The sequence below is a fragment of the Balaenoptera ricei genome, chromosome 9, assembly GCF_028023285.1.
Source record: "Balaenoptera ricei isolate mBalRic1 chromosome 9, mBalRic1.hap2, whole genome shotgun sequence".
Taxonomy (NCBI): domain Eukaryota; kingdom Metazoa; phylum Chordata; class Mammalia; order Artiodactyla; family Balaenopteridae; genus Balaenoptera; species Balaenoptera ricei.
Genome location: NC_082647.1, coordinates 23186228 through 23211506, shown reverse-complemented (window position 1 = coordinate 23211506; position 25279 = coordinate 23186228). Strand labels below are relative to the sequence as shown.

At 35.9% G+C, this 25279-nt stretch overlaps 1 protein-coding gene across 12 annotated transcripts in view; it reads left to right on the top strand.

Moving 5' to 3' along the window:
* Positions 1-25279, top strand: part of NRF1 (nuclear respiratory factor 1) — a 132831-nt gene that overhangs the window by 37037 nt on the left and 70515 nt on the right. For 9 of the 12 annotated variants that reach the window (XM_059933407.1, XM_059933410.1, XM_059933409.1 and 6 more), the window contains 3 exons: positions 8491-8722; positions 16128-16242; positions 19308-19434. In XM_059933407.1, the coding sequence (XP_059789390.1) occupies positions 8500-8722; positions 16128-16242; positions 19308-19434 (465 nt within the window). In that variant the 5' untranslated portion in view covers positions 8491-8499. The remainder of the gene's footprint in view (positions 1-8490; positions 8723-16127; positions 16243-19307; positions 19435-25279) is intronic. The other 3 variants (XM_059933412.1, XM_059933414.1, XM_059933413.1) reach the window with 1 other exon arrangement.

Below are 25279 nucleotides of genomic sequence, written 5' to 3'. Positions count from 1 at the left end.
TTAGCCCTTGGTGATATTATCACTAGAATATGATTTTTTTCTTTTTTAAGGAAAAGGCTTTTTTTTTTTATTTTTAAAAATTTATTGGCCATGCCGCATGGCATGTGGGATCTTAGTTCCCCGACCAAGGATTGAACCCTCGCCCCCAGCATTGGAAGCTCAGAGTCTTAACCACTGGACTGCCAGGGAAGTCCTGGAAAAGGCTTTTTTAAAGGCAAAAGCCTTGTAAGTTAACTTTATCAATTTGTACTTATTTTTTTTTAAGCTCTTTTAACCCAGGGTCTTTAAGAAATACAGTCAGGGAATTGGGTAGGCAGGGTTTCTATAATGAGTAAAAGAAAGCTTTACTTTTGATTGTGAACACCTGCAGGGTGAGGGAGAGACACGGACAGTCTTTTTTTCTATCTTTGCAGTGTTGAATTTTCACCAAGGGATGGATTTGCTTGAAATATTGTATGAACCTACTCTATTAGAAATTTCTTTCACAACAATTAGAAGCAAGTAATTTCAAAACTTAAGACTAGAATGTAGAAGAACTGCACTGTTCATTGTGATAGTCACAGCCACATGTGGCTATTTATATTAAAATTATTTAAAACTAAGTAAAATTTTAAAATGTAATTCCTTAGTCGTAGTTGTCACATTTCATGTCAGTAGCCACATGTGGTTGGTGGCTGCTATTTTGCACACTGCAAATTTAGAACATTTCCATCATCACAGAAATTTCTGTTGAACAGTGCTGATCTAGAGCCTATAGAAGAGTTGATGTATTTTGAAGTATTTGGTGAAGTAGATTCACCTAACTATTTTCTGTGGAAGGATGTTTATTCTAGTTGAAGAATTTTAAGCAGCTTGAAATTCCCTGTGCTTTCTTTACATTTTTCCTTGGTTGTGGCACCCTCTAGTGTTTCAGCTTTGGTATAGCTATATCATCGTGAAATAACCTGTTTGTGATTTGAGTCCAAGAACGTTAAAATATTTTGGAAAATTTTGTGTGTATATGCATTTTTCTAGGGAGGAGTTCTGTAGCTTTCACACATCCTCAAAAGAGTCTGTACTTCAGAAAAGAACTATGTTCTGATACAGGTCCTTGTATGGTCAAAACTCCTAGTTTGTGATTTATAAGCATTTTTTCTCCCAATGTATAAATTTTTTTCTCCCAATTTATAAGCACTTTTTCTCCCATGTAACTTTCCCTTTGACATTTCTATGCTTTATCTGTCTTTATGTGGAATAGTACTACTACTAGTAATAGGTTACACTTATCTAGCACTTATTATATACCATGTCCTGTTTTAAGCCCTTTTATATGGTGAAACTAAAGCATAGGAGTCAAGTGGGACTTGTCTAAGGTGGTAGTGAGTGGCAGAGCAAGGATTCGAATCCAGTACTCTGGCTCCAGAGTTTGCACTCTTAACCACCCTGCTATGGAAGTGAGGATAAGCCTTTTAGCAGGAACGAGGTGGGTTGGAGAGGACACTTTGCATACTCTTGGCATGCTCTTGTACTGGATTCTTTGGGCCTAGCTGTATAATAAGAAAACAAAACTCTAAATCTCTGCAAGCCACACTGGAAATTATAGTTAGTACCTACTATTGATTTTCAGTAGATAGGCATAGATCTCTCCATATAGTCTGCCAAGAACTTAGAGTGGTAGATGAAGGTCAGAGCTGCCATTGCTACCACATTTTCTTTGGTTTGTCCAAATACCAGATCCAGTATATTCATTGAATAATATGACAAATCTTTTTGTGATTGTTTGTCACTATTATTGCCATAAAAAAGCACTTATTTTATTACTGTGATGTTGATTTTGTGGTTTTTGGAATGTTAGACTTATTAAGTATCTTCTTTAAAGAGCAGGTAAGACAGACTCATAAACAGATAAAGTTTGTGTTTGTATATCTCCTACTTCTTTTTCTGTCTGTACCCGCTTCTCACTTTTGTGTCCCATTTCTCTCTTCCTGAGGCATTTTATACTCTCTAACTTAGCCTCTTTTTAATGATTAATCAAACTCAAGATTGTGTATTCAACTTCCATTGGCGTATGGAAACAAACCCTAGTGGTAGCCTTATAAAAATGTCCTTAGAATCACTTTATTGATAGTATAAAAATGTCAATACATTTTATTGTATTGACATATAAATCAGTGTAAAGTTTTGCTGCTTACCAGCACTCAATGAGTAATTTCAAGAAAGGTACATATTTTCTTCCCTTTGTATCAGTCAGGGCCTAGTAAACCATGTGAGGTACTTCAGAGAATTTAATTGGTTACACAGGCGTTGGAAGACTAAAAGAGCAAAAGTAATCCAGATTTTAATAACCACCCCTTGGGCTGGGGGAACGGAATAGAAGAACCTAGGGGTTCAGAGGGGCCCCCACACAGCTGGTAATCTCACCTCCACGTGGATGCCAGGCAGCTGGTACTCAACCAGCAGGGGAGAAGAGGCACAGCTGGAGTCGGCACCTGAGGCTGTCCTCTCTTGTTGGAGCAACTTTAATAAGAATGAAAACAGCAAGAAAATCCCTTCTCCCCGCCTCTTCCCATCTTAACGTGTTGCCTCCCCTTGGTTAAACCTAATGTGAAGCTGGCAGACAAGTCTGGTAAATAAGGTTGGCCGACCCAACCCAGAGTTGGCTATAGAGCAGTTCAGAACAAGTATAGAATAGAGGACTTGGAAGCTGAGAGATGAGATGAATGGCCAGCACAACCTTATAGGAGAATTGTGGAAACTGCAATTGCCTGGGTCTAGCTTTACTAATTATAATGTGCAGCCAATTACCCACAAGCATTTATTAAGGAACAAATTATGATGGCTGCTGTTCATAGAGACTTTATGTACCCAGGCCCTGCCTTCAGTGAACTTATAATATTGTTTTCACAAAACCATCCACTCACCCTCAAGTCGTTATGAAGTTGTGTGGTAAAGCTTGTTTTTCTCACATATTGTATAAAAGCATTATTATTAACTGGGTTTCTTGGGTTGTTATTAATATTAATGAACATCTATAAATTTTATCAACATTGGAATGAAAAATATTATGTGACTGCAGTCATAAATTAGTTTTAGATGCTCCAAATTAGGAAGTTAGCCTCACTCAAGGCAAGACTATTTCTAAACTTGAACTGTGCTGTTCTCTTGGCACTTACCATGAGAAAGGGACTTGATTTTTCTAGTGACAGTTTGCTCTAGCATGTCATTTAATTTTAAGTTTCAAAATGATCAGTTTGGAGGCTTTATTACAGTTATTTGTTTTGAAAGTTCATTTTGTTAAAAGTCAAAGTAATGCATTCATATGATAAAAGTTCAAATAGAAGGATTTATAATAAAAAATCAATGGCCTTTTGCCACACTCTTCCCCTATACCTAGTCCCACTTTTTAGAGACAGTTACTTTAACTGTTTCTGTTTATAGTTTAACTATTTTGTTTATAGTATTAGCAAGCAGTATTACCTCCATAACTTTAAGAAATATGTCTATACTACTTTTTCTTGATTTATCAAACTTGGGCATTTTAAACTTCCTTCTGCATATTACCTCACAGTACTCCCTTCCTCTGCCCTCTCCTTTTGTGTTGCTTGCATTGTAATACTAATTCTTATATCTGCTCTTGGTCTGACTCCCTCAATGTGTAAAGATAGGATATTAGTGCTCCTAGACATTCCTCCACCTCTCTACCCTCTCCTACCTCCTTATCTCTCTCAGCCTTATCTTTGCCTTTACATTGTTATGGTTCATAACTTTTACATTCTGCTTTGTATCATTTTTAATTTTCTGTATTTTTATCTATATTGTAGTCAAAATGGAAAACAATAAACTGCATCATCATGACTATGGCTTCTTGTTTTTTTTTTTTTGGTAGATCCCGTGATGTGAGGATTTTTTTTTTTTTTCTTCTCTGCAAGTCCTATATCACCCTTGGGCTATTTAAAAGAGAATATTCCTAGGAAGGTCAAATGGATTCCTCTTGTCTTAAGCTCCATTTATTACTCAGAATTAAACCACATTTTACCTTGCTTCTATTTTCCATTTGACTTTCTTGTGGAATTTTTTTTGTTTGTTTTTTATTTTTGGCTGCATTGGGTCTTCATTGCTGCGCGCGGGCTTTCTCTAGTTGTGGCGAGCGGGGGCTACTCTTAGTTGCGGTGTGCGGGCTTCTCATTGCGGTGGCTTCTCTTGTTGTGGAGCACGGGCTCTAGGCACCCAGGCTTCAGTAGTTGTGGCTCGTGGGTTCCAGAGCGCAGGTTCAGCAGTTGTGGCGCACGGGCTCAGTTGCTCCACGGCTTGTGGGATCTTCCCGGACCAGGGCTCGAACCTGTGTCCCCTGCGTTGGCAGGCGGATTCCTAACCACTGCACCACCAGGGAAGCCCCTGTGCAGTTGTTTTAAAGTTTTTCCTGCTCTGGTGAAATTTTGACCTATTACCCTTTGTCTGCCCGAGAATCAAATATTGTCTTTGGCTTTAGGCTTTTTTGGGAAAGGTTGTTGTGTTGAGTAAAATTTCTATCCTAGTTATGAAATTTAGATTCTGGACATGTCTAGGAATTAAGTTGAGCCTCTTGGTTTTCCTGTCCCTCGTTTTGGCTGTAGACACAGTCTTGCTCTGAGACTTTCCCCTAGGCGGTTCTTGCAGCTTTTCTTTTGATATGGTAATGCTATTGATGAGAATAAGGCTTTCTCTTACTTTTAGTTATTTATACCTTGATTGGATATCCTGGACTGCTCTTCCAACTTTGATTTTTAAAATACTCTACACTTAATCTCATTATGTGTGGATTAGACTAAATTTAGCACCCCTAGACATTTTATCCAAATTCCAGTAGCTCCTTAGATATTGTTGACTATAGCTACCAGCGTGCTCCTGACCAGAAAATCTGTTTTTCTGAGTTCTCTTCCATTATCTTTAGTCCCATGCCTGCTGGTCCATAATGGCAAAAGTAGGAACTCCTCTGTACAAAGCTGCCCCTCCTCCAATCCCTTATAGATGGTATATTAAAGAAGAACCTTTAGATGAAGTATTTGTTGCATCCCAGGTGATGATCCAGGCTAAGTAACAGGTTTTAGTAAAATTGCTACCATGTTATGTTATTGTTTGGGGGAATGATTTTTTTTAAATGCTGTGTTGACTAATCTGCTGAACATCACTGGTTCCAGGTAATAGACAGATATGCCTTTTTATTCGGATGTGATGTTTAGAATCACAGTTCATTACATGTTGCCCGGGCATTCATCTTGCTTTTCATATCTGTTCAGAGGAATCATTGTCGGGTCCATTCTCCATTTTGTGCACTCTCATGAAATTATGTTAGGGGCATTGGTTCCCTGTAATTTCCTTATTTTAATGTTTTGGAGAGCAGTATTTGAGCCGTTGGAATTAATAGAATAAAGAAAGGCTTTTTAGATGCCTGACTCAAAATCTTTTGCACACAATTAAGAAAACCATATCCTCAGAGATGGATGTCTAATTTAAAGATGAGGAAATTGAGGCTTAGTCCTTCAAAAGTGGCTGTACCATTTTGCATTCCCACCAGCAATGAATGAGAATTCTGTTCCTCCACATCCTCATCAGCATTTGCTGGTGTTGGTGTTTTGGATTTTAGTTATTCTTGGTAGGTGCAAAGTGTTATCTCATTGTTTTAATTTGCAATTCTCTAATGACATATGATGCTGAACATCTTTTCACATACTTGTCATAGGTGTATCTTCTTTGGTGAGCTGTCTTGTTCAGGTCTTTTGCCATTTTTTAATTGGGTTGTTCGTTTTCAATATTGTTCGGTTTTAAGAGTTGTATTTTGGAACATCGTCTTTTATCAGATGTGTCTTTTACAAATATTTTCTCCCAGCCTGTGATTTGTCTTCTCATTCTTTTTATAGTGTCTTTTGTAGAGCAGAAGAAGTTTTTAATTTTAATGAAGTCCAGCTTTTCAGTTCTTTCTTTCATGGATCGTGCCTTTGGTATCATATCTAAAATGTCATCACCATACCCAACCAAGTCATCTAGGTTTTATCCTATGTCATCTTCTTGGAGTTTTATAGTTTTGCGTTTCACACTTAGGTCTGTGATCCATTTTGAGTTACTTTTTGTGAAAGGTGTTAAGTCTGTGTTTAGATTCATTTTTTTGGCAGGTGGATGTCCAGTATTCCAGCACCATTTGTTGAAGACACTATCTTTGCTCCATTGTATTGCCTTTGCTCCTTTGTCAAAGATCAATTGACTGTATTTATGGGGATCTATTTCTGGGCTTGCTGTTCTGTTTCATTGATCTGTTTGTCTGTTCTTTTACCGGTACCACACTGCCTTGATTACTGTAGCTTTACAGTGAGTCTTGAAGTCAAGTAGTGTCAGTCTCCCAGCTTTATTCTTCTCCTTCAGTATTGTATTAGGGACTTCCCTGGTGGCACAGTGCTTAAGAATCCACCTGCCAATGCAGGGTACACGGGTTCGATCCCTGGTCTGGGAAGATCCCACATGCTGCATGCGCCACAACTACTGAGTCTGCACTCTGGAGCCCATGAGCCACAACTACTGAAGCCCATGTACCTAGAGCCCGTGCTCTGCAATGAGAAGCCGCTGCAATGAGAAGCCCACACACCACAAGGAAGAGTAGCCCCCACTCAGGGCAACTAGAGAAAGCTCACGTGCAGCAACGAAGACCCAACACAGCCAAAAATAAATAAATAAAGTAAAATAAAATAAAATAAAATAAATATTGTATTAGCTATTCGGGGTCTTTTGCTTCTCCATATAAACTTTAGAATTAATTTGTCAATATCCATAAAATAACTTTCTGGGATTTTGATTGGGATTGCATTGAATCTATAGATCGTTAGGAAGAACTGACATCTTGACATTATTGAGTCTTCTTATCCATGAACTAGAATATCTGTCTATTTTAGTTCTTCTTTGATTTCTTTCATCAACGTTTTATAGTTTTCCTCATGATTTTGTACATTATGTGAGATTTATACCTACGTGTTTCATATCTTTGGTTGATAATGTAAATGGTAATCGTGTTTTTTTAATTTCAAATTCTATTGTTCATTGCTGGTATATAGGAAAGCAGTTGGCTTTTGTATATAAACTTTGTATCCTACAACATTGCTATAATTACTTACTCGTTCCAGGTTTTTTTTTTAATTGTTATTGATTCTTTTGGATTTCCTACATAAACAATCATGTCATCTGTGAACAAAGACAGTTTTATTTCTTTTTCTTGTCTTACTACATTGGCTAGGACTCCCAGTACAGTGTCAAAAAGGAGTGATGAGAGGGGACATCCTTATCTTGTTTCTCATCTTAGGGGGAAAGTTTCTAGTTTCTCACCATTAAGTATGATGCTAGCTGTAGATTTTTTGTAGATTTTTTTCTTAACAATTCGAGGAAGATCTCCTCTATTCCTAGTTTGCATTCTTCCTTTTTAAGGCTGAGTAACATTCCATTGTATGTATGTCCATGTTTTGCTTACCCATTAATCTGTTAGTGAATAGTTGGATTGCTTCCACCTTTTTGCTATTGTGAATAATGCTGCTATGAACATTGGTGTGCAAATAGCCCTTTGAGACCCTACTTTCAGTTCTCCCAGCATAGCATCCAGAAGTGGAATTGCTGAATCATATGGTAATGCTTCTTAAAGTTTTTTGAGGACCAGTATGCATAGTTTGATATAAAAGGATGTTCATTTCACTGATGTTTACAATACCAAAAATTTGGAAGCTGCCTTCCTATATATCAGTAGGTGATTGGTTGCATAATTATTGCACATCAATACAGTGAAGTGTTCTTTGGCTATTTAGACAGGTCTGGTAGATTTGTATGTTTTGACATGTCAAAATGTCCAGATATATTGTCAAAGAATAATATATGTATTGTGAACCTCTTTTTATTTTAAATCATATGTATGTATGTATGCTTCAAAAAAATTTTTAAGGTTAGTATACTTCTCTGTAGATTAGGGAGGGAGAAGAGGGGACAGATCATAAGTACAGTAGGAGAGCAAACCTTTATCTTACTACTGCATCATTTCAGGGTTTATAAGAAACACAGTTTTATAAGCAGAAAAACCAATTTGAATAATCACATTTTTGGAACAAAATGTTTAACTCCCATTTGTGTTTGAAATATAAAGAAAATGTTAAGTATTTTACTTACTGTTTTTATGTCCACAATGTCAAATGCTAGTCACCAGGATCTTTTAAGTATCTTTTTTATCATTATATATAATATCAAGGATATTTATTGTTTTGTGACTTGAGGTATAAAATTAGCACAATGAATTTCCATCAGAATAGTTTCATACAAGGAAAATATTCTACTATTTTTATGTCACATTGGAATGATGCTCCCCATTTCCTATGACTTGGTGTGGTGAGGTATGTAGTAAAATCAAAGGCTTGTCAGAGTTCCTCTGCTCTTGAGGAAAATATCTCTTATTTTAAGCATTGGAATATATTACACACTGAATCCTGTTCTTTGCCTTTTTTCTGACAGTAGATCTTCATGGAGGAACACGGAGTGACCCAAACTGAACACATGGCTACCATAGAAGCCCATGCAGTGGCCCAACAAGTTCAGCAGGTCCATGTGGCTACCTACACTGAACACAGTATGTTGAGTGCTGATGAAGACTCACCTTCTTCTCCTGAGGATACCTCGTATGATGATTCAGACATACTCAACTCCACAGCGGCTGATGAAGTAACAGCCCATCTGGCTGCTGCAGGTAATGTTTGTATTGGGAGCTCTTCATTTCTGGCTTAACTTGATACTGTGCTTATCTGAAAGAACCTAGGATACAGGCACTCACATTTATTGTCATATCATATCTTCATGGTTTCTTTTTAAGCCTTAAATTTATAACTTGTACCTGTATTACACTGAGACTTAAGTTCCAGACTCATGTACTATTAGTGATAAGAACTTTGGTTTTGTTTTTTCCTCCATTCCAGCACTCTTCACTTTTTAAAAGAAATTAATTAATTCATTCATTTATTAATTAATTTTTTTTTTAACGGCTGCACTGGGTCTTCATTGCTGCACACGAGCTTTCTCTGGTTGCCATGAGCGGGGCTACTCTTCGTTGTGGTGCATGGGTTTCTTATTGCAGTGGCTTCTCTTTGTTGCAGAGCACGGGCTCTAGGCACGTGGGCTTCAGTAGTTGTGGCATGCGGGTTCAGTAGTTGTGGCTCACAAGCTAGAGTGCAGGCTCAGTAGTTGTAGCGCATGGGCTTAGTTGCTCTGCAGCATGTGGGATATTCCCAGACCAGGGCTCGAACTTGTGTCCCCTGCATTGGCAGGCAGATTCTTAACCACTGTGCCACCAGGGAAGTCCCCACTCTTCACTTTTAACTCAAGCATTTAGTCCATTTACATTAAATGTAATCACTGATATATTTGGGTTTAAATTTATCATGTTTACTATATGCTTTCTCTTTGTCTCACTTGTTCTGTTTACTTTTCCTTCAATTTTCTTTTGGAGTGATTGAAAATTTTTTTTTTTTCATTTTTTTCTTGTTAGTTTGGAAGTTATACATACTTTTGCTATTAGTGGTACACCTAGAAACATACATCCTTCACTTATTTCAGAGTCTTACGTAAGTGGTACTTTTGTCCTCTTTAGGGATAATGCAAGTTTCTTAGAACACTTGAATTTCATTCCCCTGCTTCTGACCTATATGCTGTTGTTCTGTGTATTAATTCTTTGTATATTTTAAGCCCTATACAACATTATTTTTGTTTTATACATAGTCAATGTTTATTTTCCCTCTTATATCCAACTTGCCTTCTGAGAATTTTTCTTCTGCCTAAAGATAACATTTGATTTCCTTCAGCATGGATCTGCTAGTAGTAAAGTCTCTTAGTTTTTGCTTACCTGAGAATGTCTTTATTTAACCTTCAGTCTTGAAGGATGGTCTCCCTAGGTGTGGAATTCTAGGTTGGCAGTTATTTTCTCTCCTCATATTGAAGATGCTATTCCACTGTCTTCTGGTTTCCATTCTTGCTTTTGAGCATTCAGCTCTTTCATTCTAACAGCTGTTCCTTGGAAGGTTATCTGCCATACAGACCCCTCCTCCACTGCTTTTAAGATTTTCTCTGTCTTTAGTTTTTGTGATATATCTGGCTCTGGATTTCTTCTCATTTATTCTGTTTACAGTTCCTTTAACATCTTGAGTCTTTGGATTGATGTCTTTCATCAGTTCTGGAAAATCTTAGCCATACATTTTACTTCAGTTTTGCATCCCCTCCATTCCGTCTCTTTTCCTTCTTTGACTCCAATTAAATATATTAGTCTTCATATTGAAGCCTTTATGTCTCTTTCCTTCTGTTCTGTATTACTACCCTTTTGTCTCTTCATGCTTCATTCTATGTAGTTTCTGCAGACGGTCTTCCAGTTTATTAATTTTCTTCTTCAGCTATGTCTAAGGTGATTTTAAGTCTGTCCATTGAGTTATTAATTTTGGTAATGGTTTTGTTTTCTAGTTTTAGAATTTCTAATTTTTTTTTCCTCCCTCCCAAATTTGCAGTATTACAGTTTTCAGTTATTATAGAAAAAAAATTTTTTTTGTTAATATCCATGAGTAAAGTAAGCGTTATGATTTTACAGGCCATTTGGTCATTTTACTTTCTGAAGTGCCTATGGGTCTGTTCCTGTGATATGTTACTAGTGCTGTTTCTTGTTCATGTTGGTTTTTCTCTTCACATATTGGTTATATTTGGATGAATGCTGGATGTGTGTGTGTTTGGAAAACCATTTTTAGAAATAATTTGGGAACTAGAATAATATTATCCTCCTCTAGAGAGGATTTTTGTTTGCTTCTACCAAATGCCTGAGGGCACTAGCAATCCTGGATCATCTTAATCCAATTTAAGGTTTTGAGGTTTTCTGGGCCTCTGAATGACTGAAAGCTGAGTGATATTTTGTATCATTCTCTTTGCTATTTACATTGTATATTTTGCACTGTGTGGAAGACTACATGTAGACCATGCCTGGATGGGTCTAATATTGTATAAGGAACACTGATGTTAGAAGATATTTAGGAAAAGTTGGACAGGAAATCAATGATCAGAAATGGCCAAAATACTACATTTTTTTTTAGTATATGCTGTATTTAAGGTGAAGAAGACAGCTGCAATGAAAATAAACTTACTCCTGTCAGGTGTTATCTACTGTGTATTTCTGGAATGGTGAATTTAAAAATAAGGCTTAGTGACAAAACACACATAAAATGTTTGTGAAATATATTTTTGAAATTTTTTTTCTTCCCAGAAGAGGGCATCCTAACATAATAAATCCAGTTCAACTTCTTTCCTAGGAAGGAAGATGCTTTTGAGGCACAATTTTGCGACATTACTGTACTGCACTGTCATAGTGTTAAGATTAGCAAAGAACTTTAACCCTTTCATGTGGCAGATGTGGAAACTGAGGCCCAACTGGTAGAAATGATTTACCATTGAATCATTCAACAGTTATTGAGGAATTATCAATATTAGATACCTTATATTATTATATATAGATACTGTGAACAAGACTGGCAAGAGCTTGCTCCTAAAGGAGCTTACAGACCAGTGGTGGAGAGAAGGGTACAAATAAAAAAGTAAAATAATTTCATAAAGCACTGATTGCTCTGAAGAATATAATGAAGTGTAAGGTAAATGGAGCAGGAAGGGTAGCTGGTTACTGCTTTTTCTAATCCTATTTCCTTCTCTCCCTCTACTGAAGTAACCACTATTCTGAATTTGGTCTTTATCATTCTCTTGCATGTCTTTCATATTTTTTTGTATGTGTATGTATCAGTAAACAATATTTAGCATTGTTTTTGCATGTGTTAAATTGTATATAAATGGTTATCACTCTGATATTTTTTGTCTAACAGTGTTTATTTCATTCAGTATTATTTTTCTGAGATTCATTTATGTTGATAATGTGGCTAGATGTTTTCATTTTGACTGTTAATTAGTATTCCATTCATTATCTAAGTATGTTGTATATTGGGAGAGCACTTAGGTTGTTTATAATTTTTTGCTATTTACAATTGCTGCAAATGAAAATTATTTTATATGTTTTCTTGTACGCATTGAGAGATCTCTTGGCTTTGGTTTTCAAAGTTCTTTTGACAGTGTCCCACAGTAATACATTGTGATCTAGAATAAACAGATGCACATATAACTAAAATAACAATTTCTCATGAAGCAATACTTACTCCTACTGCAAGTGACACACTCTCATGTGTTCTAATCTCTTAACTTTATTCCATTTTATTAAAAAAACAGAAACAAAAACTACTCATGAGCCACCAACAGGTGGAAATCCGCAGTTTGAAAAACACTGCTTAAAAAAACAAAACAAAACAAAAACACTGCTTGAGGGTATAACCAGGAGGGGAATTGGAGGGCAAAGACAGTCACATCTTCAACTTTACTAGATATCCCAAGTGTCTTTCCAAATAGTTTTATTCATTTGCATTCCCAGAGGCAGTGTACTAGAGTGCCTGTTGCTTCTCATCCTCATCACATTTGATATTGTCAATTGTTTTTCATTTTTGCCAGTCCGATGGGTATGCAACAGTGTCTCAGTGTTGGTTTAATTTGCTTGTCTGAACAAGAGGTTCCAGCCAGTGAGGGAAGACAAAATAGAGCATCATCTCAGAACTTTATTGACTATTAACTTTTCTTATTTTGCATATTTCCTTTGTCCATTTTCCAAATGTGTTGTCTTTTTTTTTTTTAAGAGTTATTGATATTTTTTAGTACTAGTGTTTTCTTGGTAATATGTATTGCAATTATCTTCTAGTTTGTTGCCCACTCCCTCCCCAATTTTGTGTTACTTCTTTTTGTCCATAAAGGTCTTGATTTGTATTATTGTGAAATTATTAGTGTTTTACCTTACAGTTTATGCTTTTGGAGTCTTGTTTAAGCAGTTCTTCTTAACCCTGAGTTTATAAATACTTTCCAGTAGTTTATTGTAGAAGTTATAAAGTTTATTTTTGTTGTTTTATTGATGTTTTTGTTTTACATTTAGGCCTTTAATCCACCTGGAATTTATTTTCATGTATAGTATGATGTATGAATCTACTTTCATTATTTTTCCATGCAGACAGTCAGTTGCTCTGGCACCATACTTTTAATCGTCCATCCTTTTCCCACCTCTGTCTTCTGACACAGAAGGGTGTTTGTGAACTCTTGAGTCAGTTGTGTTGGTTTATTTGTCTATCTTTCAGTCAGTTCCACTCTGTCTTAAAGACTGTAGCCTTATAGTAACTACTGATACTTGGTAGGATGAGTGCCTCTGCCTCCTTTTTAAAATCTACAGAAATTGTTTTGGCTATTCTTAGACCTTTGCACTTCCATTTAAAATTTAGAATAAGTTTATCAAGTTCCACACAAAAAAATGGGGATTTTTATTTAAACTGCATTAATTAATTAATTTAGTTAAGCAGCTTTATTCATAATACCTAAAACTGGAAATAGCGAAAGTGACCATCAGTAGAATAATGGATAAACTGTGGTTTATTCATACTCTGGAGTATTACTCAGCAATAAAAAGGAACAATCTACTGATACATATAACAACATGGATGAATCTTAAAAACATTATTCTAAGTGAAAGAAATCTTACACAAAAGGGTAGATACTATATGATTCCATTAATTTGAAGCTCTAGAATAGGCAAAACTAACATAGGGTGAAAAAACAATAATTGTGTTCTTATGGTGGGAGGTACAGTGGGAACTGATTGGGAAGGGACATGAGAGAAATTTTGTAGTGATGATACTATTATATATCTTAGTAGGGGATTGGGTTTCATAGTTGTATGCATTTTTCAAAATTTATTGAATGATTTGTACAGTTTGTAATATGTAAATTTTACCTCAAAAGAAAAAACTTGTGAATAAATATTGAACTCTAGCTAATGATATTCCTACTGAAGTATTTAGGGGGATCATACTGCAGTTTACTTTGAAATGCATTAAAAGAAAAACCAATATGGGTTGATGAACGTGTAGAAAGATGGATAGTTACGTATACTAAAATGTTAATGGTAGAATCTAGGTGGTAGATATATGAATGTTCACTGTAAAGGTCTTTCAACTTTGCTATATATGTTAAAGTTTTTTTTAATATATTTTAAAGTTTTAATAATAAAATGTTGGACTCCCACAACTCAGTAGCATAATAACAAATAACCTGATTTTAAAATGGACAAAGGACTTGAATAGACATCTCCCTAAAGACATACAAATGGCCAACAAGTAAGTGTATGAAAAGATGCTCAACATCACTAATCATCAGGGAAATATAAATCAAAACCACAATGAGATACCACCTCACCCCTGTTAGGATGGCTATTATCAGAAAACCAAAAAATAAGTATTGGCGAGGATGTGGAGAAATTGGAAGCCTGTATGCTGTTGGTGGGAATGTAAAATGGTTCAGCCCCTGTGGAAAACAGTATGAAAGTTCCTTAAAAAATTAAAAATAACAACTACCATATGATCCAGCAATTCTACCTATGGATGTTTATTCAAAAGAATTGAAATCAGGATCTCGTAGAGATATTTGGATTCCTGTATTCACTGCAGCATTATTCACAGTAGTCAAGATGTGGAAACAACCTAAATGTCCATTGACAGATGAATGGATAAAGGAAATGTGGTATGTATATATGGAATATTATTCAGCCTTAAAGAAAGAGGAAATCCTACCGTATATGACAACATGGATGAACCTTGAGGGCATTATGCTAAGTAAGATACACCAGGTCAGAAGGACAGGTACTGCATGGTTCCACTTATATGAGGTACCATATTCAAACTCTTAGAAGCAGAGAGCAGAATGGTGGCTGCCAGGGGCTGGGGTGTGGAAATGGGGAGTTGCTGTTGAACAGCACAAAGTTTCAGTCCTGCCAGGTGAATACGTTTCTAGAGATCTGCTATACAACATTGTGCCTATAGTTAACAGTACTGTACTGTACACTTAAAATTTTGTTAAGGCAGTCGATCTCATGTTAAGTGTTATTACCTCAATTTTTAAAAAATTAAATGTTGGAAAAAATGCGTCAATAAGATTTTTTTCCTCTACCAGCTGTTTATGATGGAAAGGAAGGTAAAAGGCATTAATTTATTTTTTAATTACTTTTGGGCTCTTTAGAGAGGTTTATTTAAGTCAGACTGAGTATACTACTAAACAACATGTAGAGAGGCTCATCTAGATTAAAATAGGGAGGCCTATTTTAATTGAGCCACTTATAGAACATATATGCCAGGATAACGTGAGCACTTAAACCTAATTTTCATTTAAGCCTTTTACAGCGTTCACAAATAGGGATGAAGGTGGATTGTCTGTTTTTTTGTTTTGTTTAAAAAAAGGAATGCCCTTGATATGTTGAGATTGCATGAATCAGAGACTGTAATAATTCCTTAAGGCCTACCCTTTCTTTCAGTTATTAGTTTCAGGGCAAACCAGACCAAATTTTATTAACATTTTTTCCTTAGAGTGGGACAATTTTCATCTCTTTCCTGCCAGGATGCTTTCATCAACATGACCTTGTGGTCAACAGCTCCATTTAGAGCATAATTCTCAGATATAGAAAAAAAATTTTTTCCAATTAAGATGGTATCCTTCTAGATATTTCTCTTATATGTGGTGTGGTGGTATTGGAGTTCCAGGTATGAGTGATTTTCTCTGACTTCCTTAACTTGGCAGTTTCTTGGAGTAATGGATAGAGGGACACGGGGATGGAAACGAAATTTGAAATCTGCGACTTTTTTGTTTTGGCAAACTGTTTCTCTCGATGCTGCAATTTCATCTAGCACCTTTGAGAATATTGCCTTAACAGTATGGGTATGCTGACAAAACAAAACAAAAAAACGCATTATATAAAACTCAAGCTGGTGTGTGGTGGGGAAGTATAAGTCATTTACTTTTTAAAAAGATTTGTTGTAAGTTTTAATGGTAAATTAAAAAATGATCCATGTTGAACAGTAGTGAAGTATACTGATATCAGGAGTATCTATATTTATTGATAACATATGAGGAAATAAGTGCTACTTTTTTGTACCTCTAATTGTTTTCTGCCTTGTATAGCTAACAGGCTCTGCCTAATCTCAGCGCATCCCTTCTTATTTCAGGTCCTGTGGGAATGGCTGCTGCTGCTGCTGTGGCAACAGGAAAGAAACGGAAACGGCCTCATGTGTTTGAGTCTAATCCGTCTATCCGGAAGAGACAGCAAACACGTTTGCTTAGGTGAGGGCTTCCTTTCTCATATTGTTGCTGTTCCTCAAATACTTTACGGAGTGGGTGACAGAGTTAGAGTATACCTTATTAGGTTCATCAAGGGACACCAAGTTAAATTCTTTGATGACAGATGACAGAATTAGACTTTAAAGTACTCTTACAAAATAAATAAATGAAACTAGAAGTATGATTAACAGATGAATAGTATCACATTAATTCATTCAGCATTCATTCAATGCTATGTGCCAGGCATTGTTCTAGGCCTTGGGAATATAACAGTTAACAAAATAAATTCCCTTAACGAGCTTATATTCTAGTGGAGGGAAAAAGAAAATAAACAAGTATGTAATACATCAGATGACGAAAGTGCTATGGGAAAAAACAAAGCAGAGTAAGGAAAATAGAAAGGTTAGGGGATTAGGGGGGATATAGTAGTTTCTCTTTTTCTATAGGAATGGTCTTCGTTCATAAGCCAACCTTTGAACAGAGACCTGAAGTAAGTATAAGGGCAACTATGTTGATGTCTAGGAGAAGAACTTTTTGGGCAGAGGGAATAGTAAGAGCAAAGGTTCTGAAGTGGGAAAGAGTGTATTAGACATGTTTGAGGAACAGCTGGGGAAAGAATGAGAGGAGGTGTGGTCAGAGTAGTAGTGGAGAGCCACACCATGGCATCTTCTGGTCCAATATAAGGGCTTTGACTCTTACTCTGAGTGACGTAGGAAGTCAATGAAGACTTTTGGTCAAAGCAATGATATGATCTGGCTTATGTTTTAAAAGTATCACTCAGGCTACTGTGTTGAGAATAGTTTTTTGAAATATAGTTGAATATTTTGATTATATATTTATCCATAGCTAACTTTATAAAAATAGTATTTTACCCTTGCATACTTACACTATGTGAACTACTCTTTTTCTGGCTGAAATAACTTTGAATCATTTGTAGAATGATGATCTGTCCAGATTTAATGAGAATGGAAGCAGGGAGACCAATTAGGAGGTTATTGTAGTAATCCAGGCCAGAAATGACAGTGTCTTAAAACCAATGTGGCAGTAGCAAAGGCAGTAAGAGGTGGTCAAGTTCTGGATGTATTTCAAAAGTAACCCCAATATGCTTCCTTGATGGATTGGATGTGGTGTGTGAGAGAAAAAAAGGAGTGAAGGGTGACCTCAGGGTTTCTGGTCTGATTCCTGGAAGGATTGAGATGACACTTACTGGAAGAGGAGCAAGTATGAGAGTGAGGGTAGGGCAGAATCAGGAATTTGGTTTGGACACGTTACGTTTGTGATACCTCTTAACCATTAAGTGGAGATACAGAATAAGCAGTTGGATATATGAGTCTATAATTCAAAGGAGAGACCTTAGCTGAAGATATAAGCACATAGGTAGTATTTGAAACTATGAGGCTGGAAGAGATCACCTAGGGAATGAGTGTGGACCGAAGCACTTTACCCCTTGGGGGTTAGAGAAATGAGAGGAATTATCAGAGGAGTCCAAGAAACGACCAGTGAGTCAGCAGGAAAACCAAGAGAGTGGTATCCTGGAAACCAAGTGCAAAAAGTGTTTCAAGAAAGAGGGCATGTGATCAGCTCTGTCAAATGCTGCTGACAGGTTGAGTAAGATGCAAATTGACCATTAGATTTAGCAACATGGAGGTCATGATTGAACTTGACAAGAGTGTTTTCAAAGGAGCAGTAAGGATGAAAGGATTGGAGTGTCTTCAAGACAGAATGGGAAGAGAGGAATTGGAGACAGTGAATATATTTTCTATCTTCATTCCTTCAAGGAATGCCACCAAATTTCTTGTTTGGTATGTGGTCCTTTGCTCAGTTTTATTTCTTCTGAAGAGTTTGTAGCTTGCAAAGAAAGATTATTACACAGATGTGGTGCATGGAGGACTTAATATTTTGACAGGTTGCATAACATGTATTCATATATGATAAGAAATTTAGTCTATAAAATGTTCCAGAAGTTTCTTCTTGTAGTGTTTTAAATACTATATCCAAATATTTACGATGTTTACTGGAATGTTGAATTCAGAGTGCCAGCCCATGTAAATGATATGTGACAAAAGCTGGAAAATATAGTCTATATTAAGAACATAAGTAAGAAACTGAAGGGAAAATCCAGAAAGTACTTAACAGTAGCTTTCAGCAAAGAAGTTATATACCACTAGATGGGCCAAAAAATTTCCTTTCCTTTAATGATAAATTTCATTTCCTTTAATGATAGTACAGGCAGGAGGAATTAGAATGTATTATTTATAGAAATATTTTTTCTATAATGGGCATAGACACAATAGTATATGCTTTTGGAGAAAGATGGGAAACTTTCTTGTGATATGTTGGCTTTGCTTCATTTGAATTGGCATGACTCACCAGTCCCTTGAAAGGGTAGACCAAATTCCCAGAAGAATTATAGGATGTAGGACTTTAATCTCCCATGATTTCAGAGGGAAAGGACAGTGTTTCTATTTCATCCAATGTTGATATATTTGAAAAAGCTCTTTTACTCCATCCTCATTTGTAAAATACTTCGGGACTAAGAATTATTGTTTATATCACAATGAAAATCTGCAAATGGCAACATTTTTGAAGTAGTATTTTTGCCTAAAATTATGTCAGTAAGACATAAACAATGATTATATCAGTCAAAGAAATTAGAAGCAGGTCATTTAAGGCCCCTTCATTAAACATGGAGTTGATATAATAAAGTCTATAAAAGGACAGCTCAGCATTAATCTTTGCAGCAGTAAGAGAAAACCCCTTTGGTATTGATGAGATCAGGAAGTATGATACTCGCTGTATTCAGCATTGTGTCATGGCTGTGTCCTGAGGTAAACCTGAGGTAGACCCTTATATCTATCAGTGAGCTAGTCGTGGGTCTTCAGGACAAAGGTACCTACATATTTCTACTGAACAGGATGTTAAACCTCACACACTCCCTTTTCACAATTCAGGTAAAAGAAACATCTAATCAGAATAAATTGTCCCAAGTCAAAGTAAATCTTGTGTCTGTATCGCTGTAATTTCTATCTTCTTTAACTGTGTTTGTTTCTTTTCATTCTCTGATTCAGGAAACTTCGAGCCACATTAGATGAATATACTACTCGAGTGGGACAGCAAGCTATTGTCCTTTGTATCTCACCCTCCAAACCCAACCCTGTCTTTAAAGTGTTCGGTGCAGCACCTTTGGAGAATGTGGTAAGAAACCTTGAGTTGTGTTCTCAGATACCCTTTGCTTTCTGTGGGTTGTTGTTCACATTTTTTTGATCCTTAGTCTAGCACAATAGTATTCTGTCTTCCCTTCATCCAGAGGTTGGAGTTGGGACTGGTTTTCAAACTCCTTTATGCAGATCAAAATAAAAAGGATCATTTCTGTTTCTACTTTCCATAACAAGGTATTTTACCTCATCAGATGCAATGGAAAAAAATGACGTTGTGTTCTTTAAGAAACCAATGCAAGATTTTGTAAGAATATTACTGATTTATGTCAGAAACAAAATGGTGTATACTCAAGATGTGAACTTCATGAGGCAAACCTGGGAGCATTTTATTGATCACTGATATCTGAGTTGCATATTTTATTTTATTTTTTTAACTTAAAAAAAATAATTTTTTGGCTGCGTTGGGTCTTCGTTGCTGCACTTGGGCTTTCTCTAGTTGCGGCGGGCGGGAGCTGCTCTTCGTTGTGGTGCACGGGCTTCTCACTGCGGTGGCTTCTCTTGTTGCGGAGCACGGGCTCTAGGTGCACGGGCTTCAGGAGCTGTGGTACATGGGCTCAGTAGTTGTGGCTCGCAGGCTCTAGAGCACAGGCTCAGTAGTTGTGGTGCACGGGCTTAGTTGCTCCGCAGCATGTGGGATCTCCCCGGACCAGGGATTGAACCCATGTCCCCTGCATTGGCAGGCGGATTCTTAACCACTGCACCACCAGGGAAGTCTGAGTTGCATATTTTAAATCTCTTGTATTTCTTCAAAGAATTGATTTAACACTGCTTCAATTTTGAAATATAGTTGAATATTTTGATTATATATTTATCCATAGCTAACTTTATAAAAATAGTATTTTGCCCTTGCATACTTATACTATGTGAACTACTCTTTTTCTGGCTGAAATAACTTTGAATCGTTTGTAGAATGATGATCTGTCCAGATTTAAATTGCATTTTATTTTTACTAGGATAAAATTTATTAGCTTACGATAACATTTATTAGATCTCCCACATTGAACAGATATTACAAGAGTTCAGAATTAGTAATCAGTTGAGATTTTATTGTATTTTTTTTCACACACACAGTTGTTGTGGTTCTTTCTTAACATTTTTGAGTTTTGTTTTGAGTTTTCCTTTAAATTCCTGAGGCCCTAGAATAGGATGCATATTAGGACCTTTCCTTAGAGGAATATGGTAGATGGCTTCTAGTGCAAAATGGTACCTGACAGGCAGCCCTCATGTAGTTGACAAACATGAAATCTGGACATGTCTTCTTCAGTATTAAAATTTTTAGATAGTATTACTATTACTAATAATAATGTGATCTATGAAAAAGCCTCATCTGGAAGACTCAGAAAAATACCTCTGAAAATTACTCACTGAAAAATTCAAAAGAAAGTGTTAGAAAACGGTTGGAGTCCTCCATAGAATACAAAAAGTTACAGACTCTATGAAACAGGAAAAAAATGGTCATTTGATAGCCTAAACTGAGAAAAAGCAGGAGATATTTTTCTGTTGACTGACACTTGATAAATATAGGCTAAAGAATAAATACCAGTAGAATTAGAGACAAAATATGTCTTCCAGACCACTAAAGAGGAAAAAGTCTATGCACAAAAGATAGAAAATAAGGGGAGGAATTTAAAAAAAAACAAAACACAAAGTATAGAACAAGGTAATATAAGTGAGACCAACTAATTCTGTTATAAACCATAAATATAAATACTATATTTATATTGTTGTTAAAAATAAAGATTTGCTTTTAGATTGGAACAACAACCCAAATCAAAACCCAATTCTATTAAATTTATGTGACATACAGTGACTCACAAATGTTCAAAGTAGATGCAAACGATACCATCAAGAAAGTGAAAATACAATCCACAGAATGGGAGGAAATATTTGCAAATTATATATCTGATACAGAATTTGTATCCATAATATATAAAGAACTCTTATAACTCAACAATAAAAAGACAACGCGGAATTCCCTGGTGATTCAGTGGTTAGGACTCCATGCTTCCACTGCAGGGAGCATGGGTTTGACTCCTGGTCATGGAACTAAGATCCCACAAGCCGCGAAGTGCGGCCAAAACAAAAACAGAAACAAAAAACAATTAACCCTATTTAAAATGGCGAAGAATCTGAATAGATATTTCTCCAAAGAAAATATAGAAATGGCCAGGAAGCACATGAGTACTTGATAAATAATCATTAATCATTAGGGAAATGAAAATCACAACTACAGTGAAATACTTCACACCTACTAGGATGACTATAATAAAAAAGATGGACAATAATAAGTGTTGGAAAAATTATGGACAATAATAAGCGTTGGGATGTTGAGAAATTGGAAGCCCCATTCATTGCTGTTGGGAATGTAAAATGATGCAGCTGCTTTGGAAAACTTTGGCAGTTTCTCAAAATGTTAAAAGCAAAGTTACATATGACCCAGCAATTCTACTCCTACGTTTACCCAAGAGAACTGAAAACAAAACTTATACACACAGTGTTCATTGCAGCAAAACTTACATACAAAAACATATACACAGTATTCATAGCAGCGTTATTCATAATAGCCACAAAGTGGAAATAACCCAAATGTCCATCAGCTGATGAATGGATTAAAAAAAGTTGTATTATCTATACAGTGTAATATTACTCAGCAATAAAAAGGAATGAAGTACTGATAAATATTACGGCATGGATGATCCTTGAAAACGTTGTGCTAAGTGAAATAATCCATTCACAAAAGGCCACATGTTGTATGATTTTATTTATGTGCAATGTCCAGAATAGTCAAAGCTATAGAGACAGAAAGTAGGTTAGTGGTTGCCAGGTTGGAGAGGGGGGGATGAAGGAATGGAGAGTGACAGCTAGTGGGTATGGAGTTTCTTTTAGGGGGAATAGATTATGATAATGCTTATTACATGACCCTACAGATATTTAAAAGAGTGAATTGTACACTTTAAACGGGTGAATTGTATGGTATGTGTGGTAGGCTGATTAATGAATGGCCACCAAAGATATACAGATCCAAATCCCTGGAACCTTTGAGTGTTACTATATGGCAAAAAGGACTTTGCAGGTGTGGTTAAGTTAAAGATTTTTGAGATGGGGACATTACCCTGGATTGTTCAGGTAGGCCCTAAATCTAATCACAGTGTCTTTATATAAGAGGGAGACAAAGGGAGATTGATGTAGAAGTAGGAGATGTGTTGGCAGAAGCAAGAGGGTGGGTGCAGGGAAGGGGTCAGGAGCAAAGGAATATGTGCTAGACAGCAGCTAGGCAAGATGAGAAAATGGATTCTCCCCTAGAGCCTCCAGAACAACCAGCCCTGCCAACAGCTTGAGCCTGTGAAACTAAGAGAATGAATTTCTGTTGTTTTAAGCCACCAAGTTTGTGATACTTTGTGGCAACCATAGGAAACTAATATGTATGGTATATGAATTATATTTCAGTAAAGCTGTTAAAATTTTAAAAGCAAAATATCAGGCAAAGGTATGTCAGACAAATCCCTACAAATGTAAATCATGGATCACAGCATTAATATCAGACAAAGCCAGGTTCTCAAGACAAATGAGTATTAACTGAGAACCATAAGGTCTTCTAGTGTTGATAAGCAGTTTATGCCTCAAGTAACATTAAAGCAAAGAATGTAGATCAAAAAGTTAGAAATGGGAGAAAAAAATAAAAAGAAGCCACAGTGGTAGTAGGAGGCTTTGCTATCTTTGTCTGATCAAGGAAGAAAAATATAAATAAGAACATAGAGGTCTGAATAATAGAATTAATAAGGTTAATATAAAGGATAGATATATTAACATTGATATCTTACAAATATATTTTTGAATATACCGTATTTGAAAAATTACATGAATGGGTTATAAGAATTGACCATATGTTATTATTAGGCCCCAAAGAAAATCTTAATAAATTGTAAAATGCAGAAAATTACACAGGCCATGTTTTTGACCAAAGTATAGAAAATTTAGAACTTAATATAAAAAAGATTGACAGGAATTTTCAGCCACATGGAAATATGAAAAAACAACTTAATTTGCAGACTATTTAAAAACAATTTTTTAAAAACTTTAAAAATTATGATCTACACTGGTGCTCAAAGGAATGTTTATTGCCTTGATTTTTTTTTCTTTATACACAAGAAAGAAGGAAAAGAAACTATATCTAAAGCAAGAAGCTGGAAAGGGAACAATGAAATAAGTCTAAGAAAGAAATAGAGTAAGTAAACATGAGGAAGAAATTAATGATTTTGTAAACAGAAATAGAATCGTTACATTCAAGAAATGGTACTATGAAAAATCCAATGAAATAGAAAAACTTCTAGCATGCTAATTGAGAAAAAGGATGAAGAAAAATATAGTCTTAGAAGTGAGATAAGAGTTATAATTGCAGATAAGAATAGATTGAACATTGTAAGGAAATGATATGCATTAATTTTGTTCTTTTAAATTAAAAATCCTAAGTGGATAATTCAATAAGAAAATAAAATAACGAAAATATATCCAAACCTCAGTAGGATAATAAACATGTACAAAACTGAAAAAGTAATTAAACCATATCCTTCAAAGGGACACTACGCTCCTGATTATTTGGGGTGACTTCTGTTAAACCTTCAAAGTACAGAATATTCTTTAATCTTATATATATACCAGTACACAGGGTGGTATTAAAGAATCAGAGCTCATGTTTACCATAATCAATTATGCAGTGTATTCCACATAATCTCATATTAACAACAGTAAAAGAAATGATTTGGATTTTGTAATAATGTCTAACATTTATTGAATGCTGTGTTCTAGGTTATAAGTTATAAGCACTTTGCATGTATTATCTCATTAAATATTATTAAAATTTTGGTATTTGCATTTTGTCCTCCTACCTGAAGCCATCATTAATCTTCCTTCTTGCTCTTCTTTCTGGAGGCTGCTGGGAACTCTGGAAAATTAAAATTCAGTAGGGCCATTCATCTTTGGAATATGGATTTCAGATTCAAGATTGTCAGTTATTTTACAAATTTGTCAAAGGGGGATTGAAAACTTTACTGGGCCTTTTTTTTTTTTTTAACTTTATTTACCTATTTATTTATTTATTTGGCTGCGTTGTATCTTCGTTGCTGTGCGCAGGCTTTCTCTAGTTGCGGCGAGCAAGGGGCTACTCTTCGTTGTGGTGCGCAGGCTTCTCATTGCAGTGTCTCCTCTTGTTGCAGAGCATGGGCTCTAGGGTGCGCGGGCTTCAGTAGTTGTGGCACCCGGGCTTAGTTGCTCCGCGGCATGTGGGATCTTCCCGGACTAGGGATTGAACCTGTGTCCCCTGCATTGGCAGACGGATTCTTAACCACTGTGCCACCCGGGAAGTCCCTACTGGGTCTTTTAATAGGTGGTGTTGAGGTTTCTCTTATATTTTCCAGGGTTTTATTTATTTCTCCATACTGTGTTCTGCCCATATTACCTCCTTGCCCACAGTTGGGATATATGGCAAGCCACTGTAAACAAAAACAACAAACTGGAAAAAAAATTTTTCAAAATAACAACAACTACAATTTACTGAGTGTTTACAATGTGCCTGTTTCTGCTAAGCACTTTATGATTTTTACTTAATCATTACAGCAACCCTATGATGTATATATATCTGTTATTATCTGTGCTTTACAGATGTAGAAATTGAAGGTTTAAGAGCTTAAGTATTTTGTCCAGGGTCACACAGTAAAGAGTGAACTAATGATTAACATTCTTAGTATATAAAGAGCTCTCAAAAATCAATAAAAATATGAACAGATTAATGAATAAAAAGATCCAAAGATATGTTTGAAAATGGG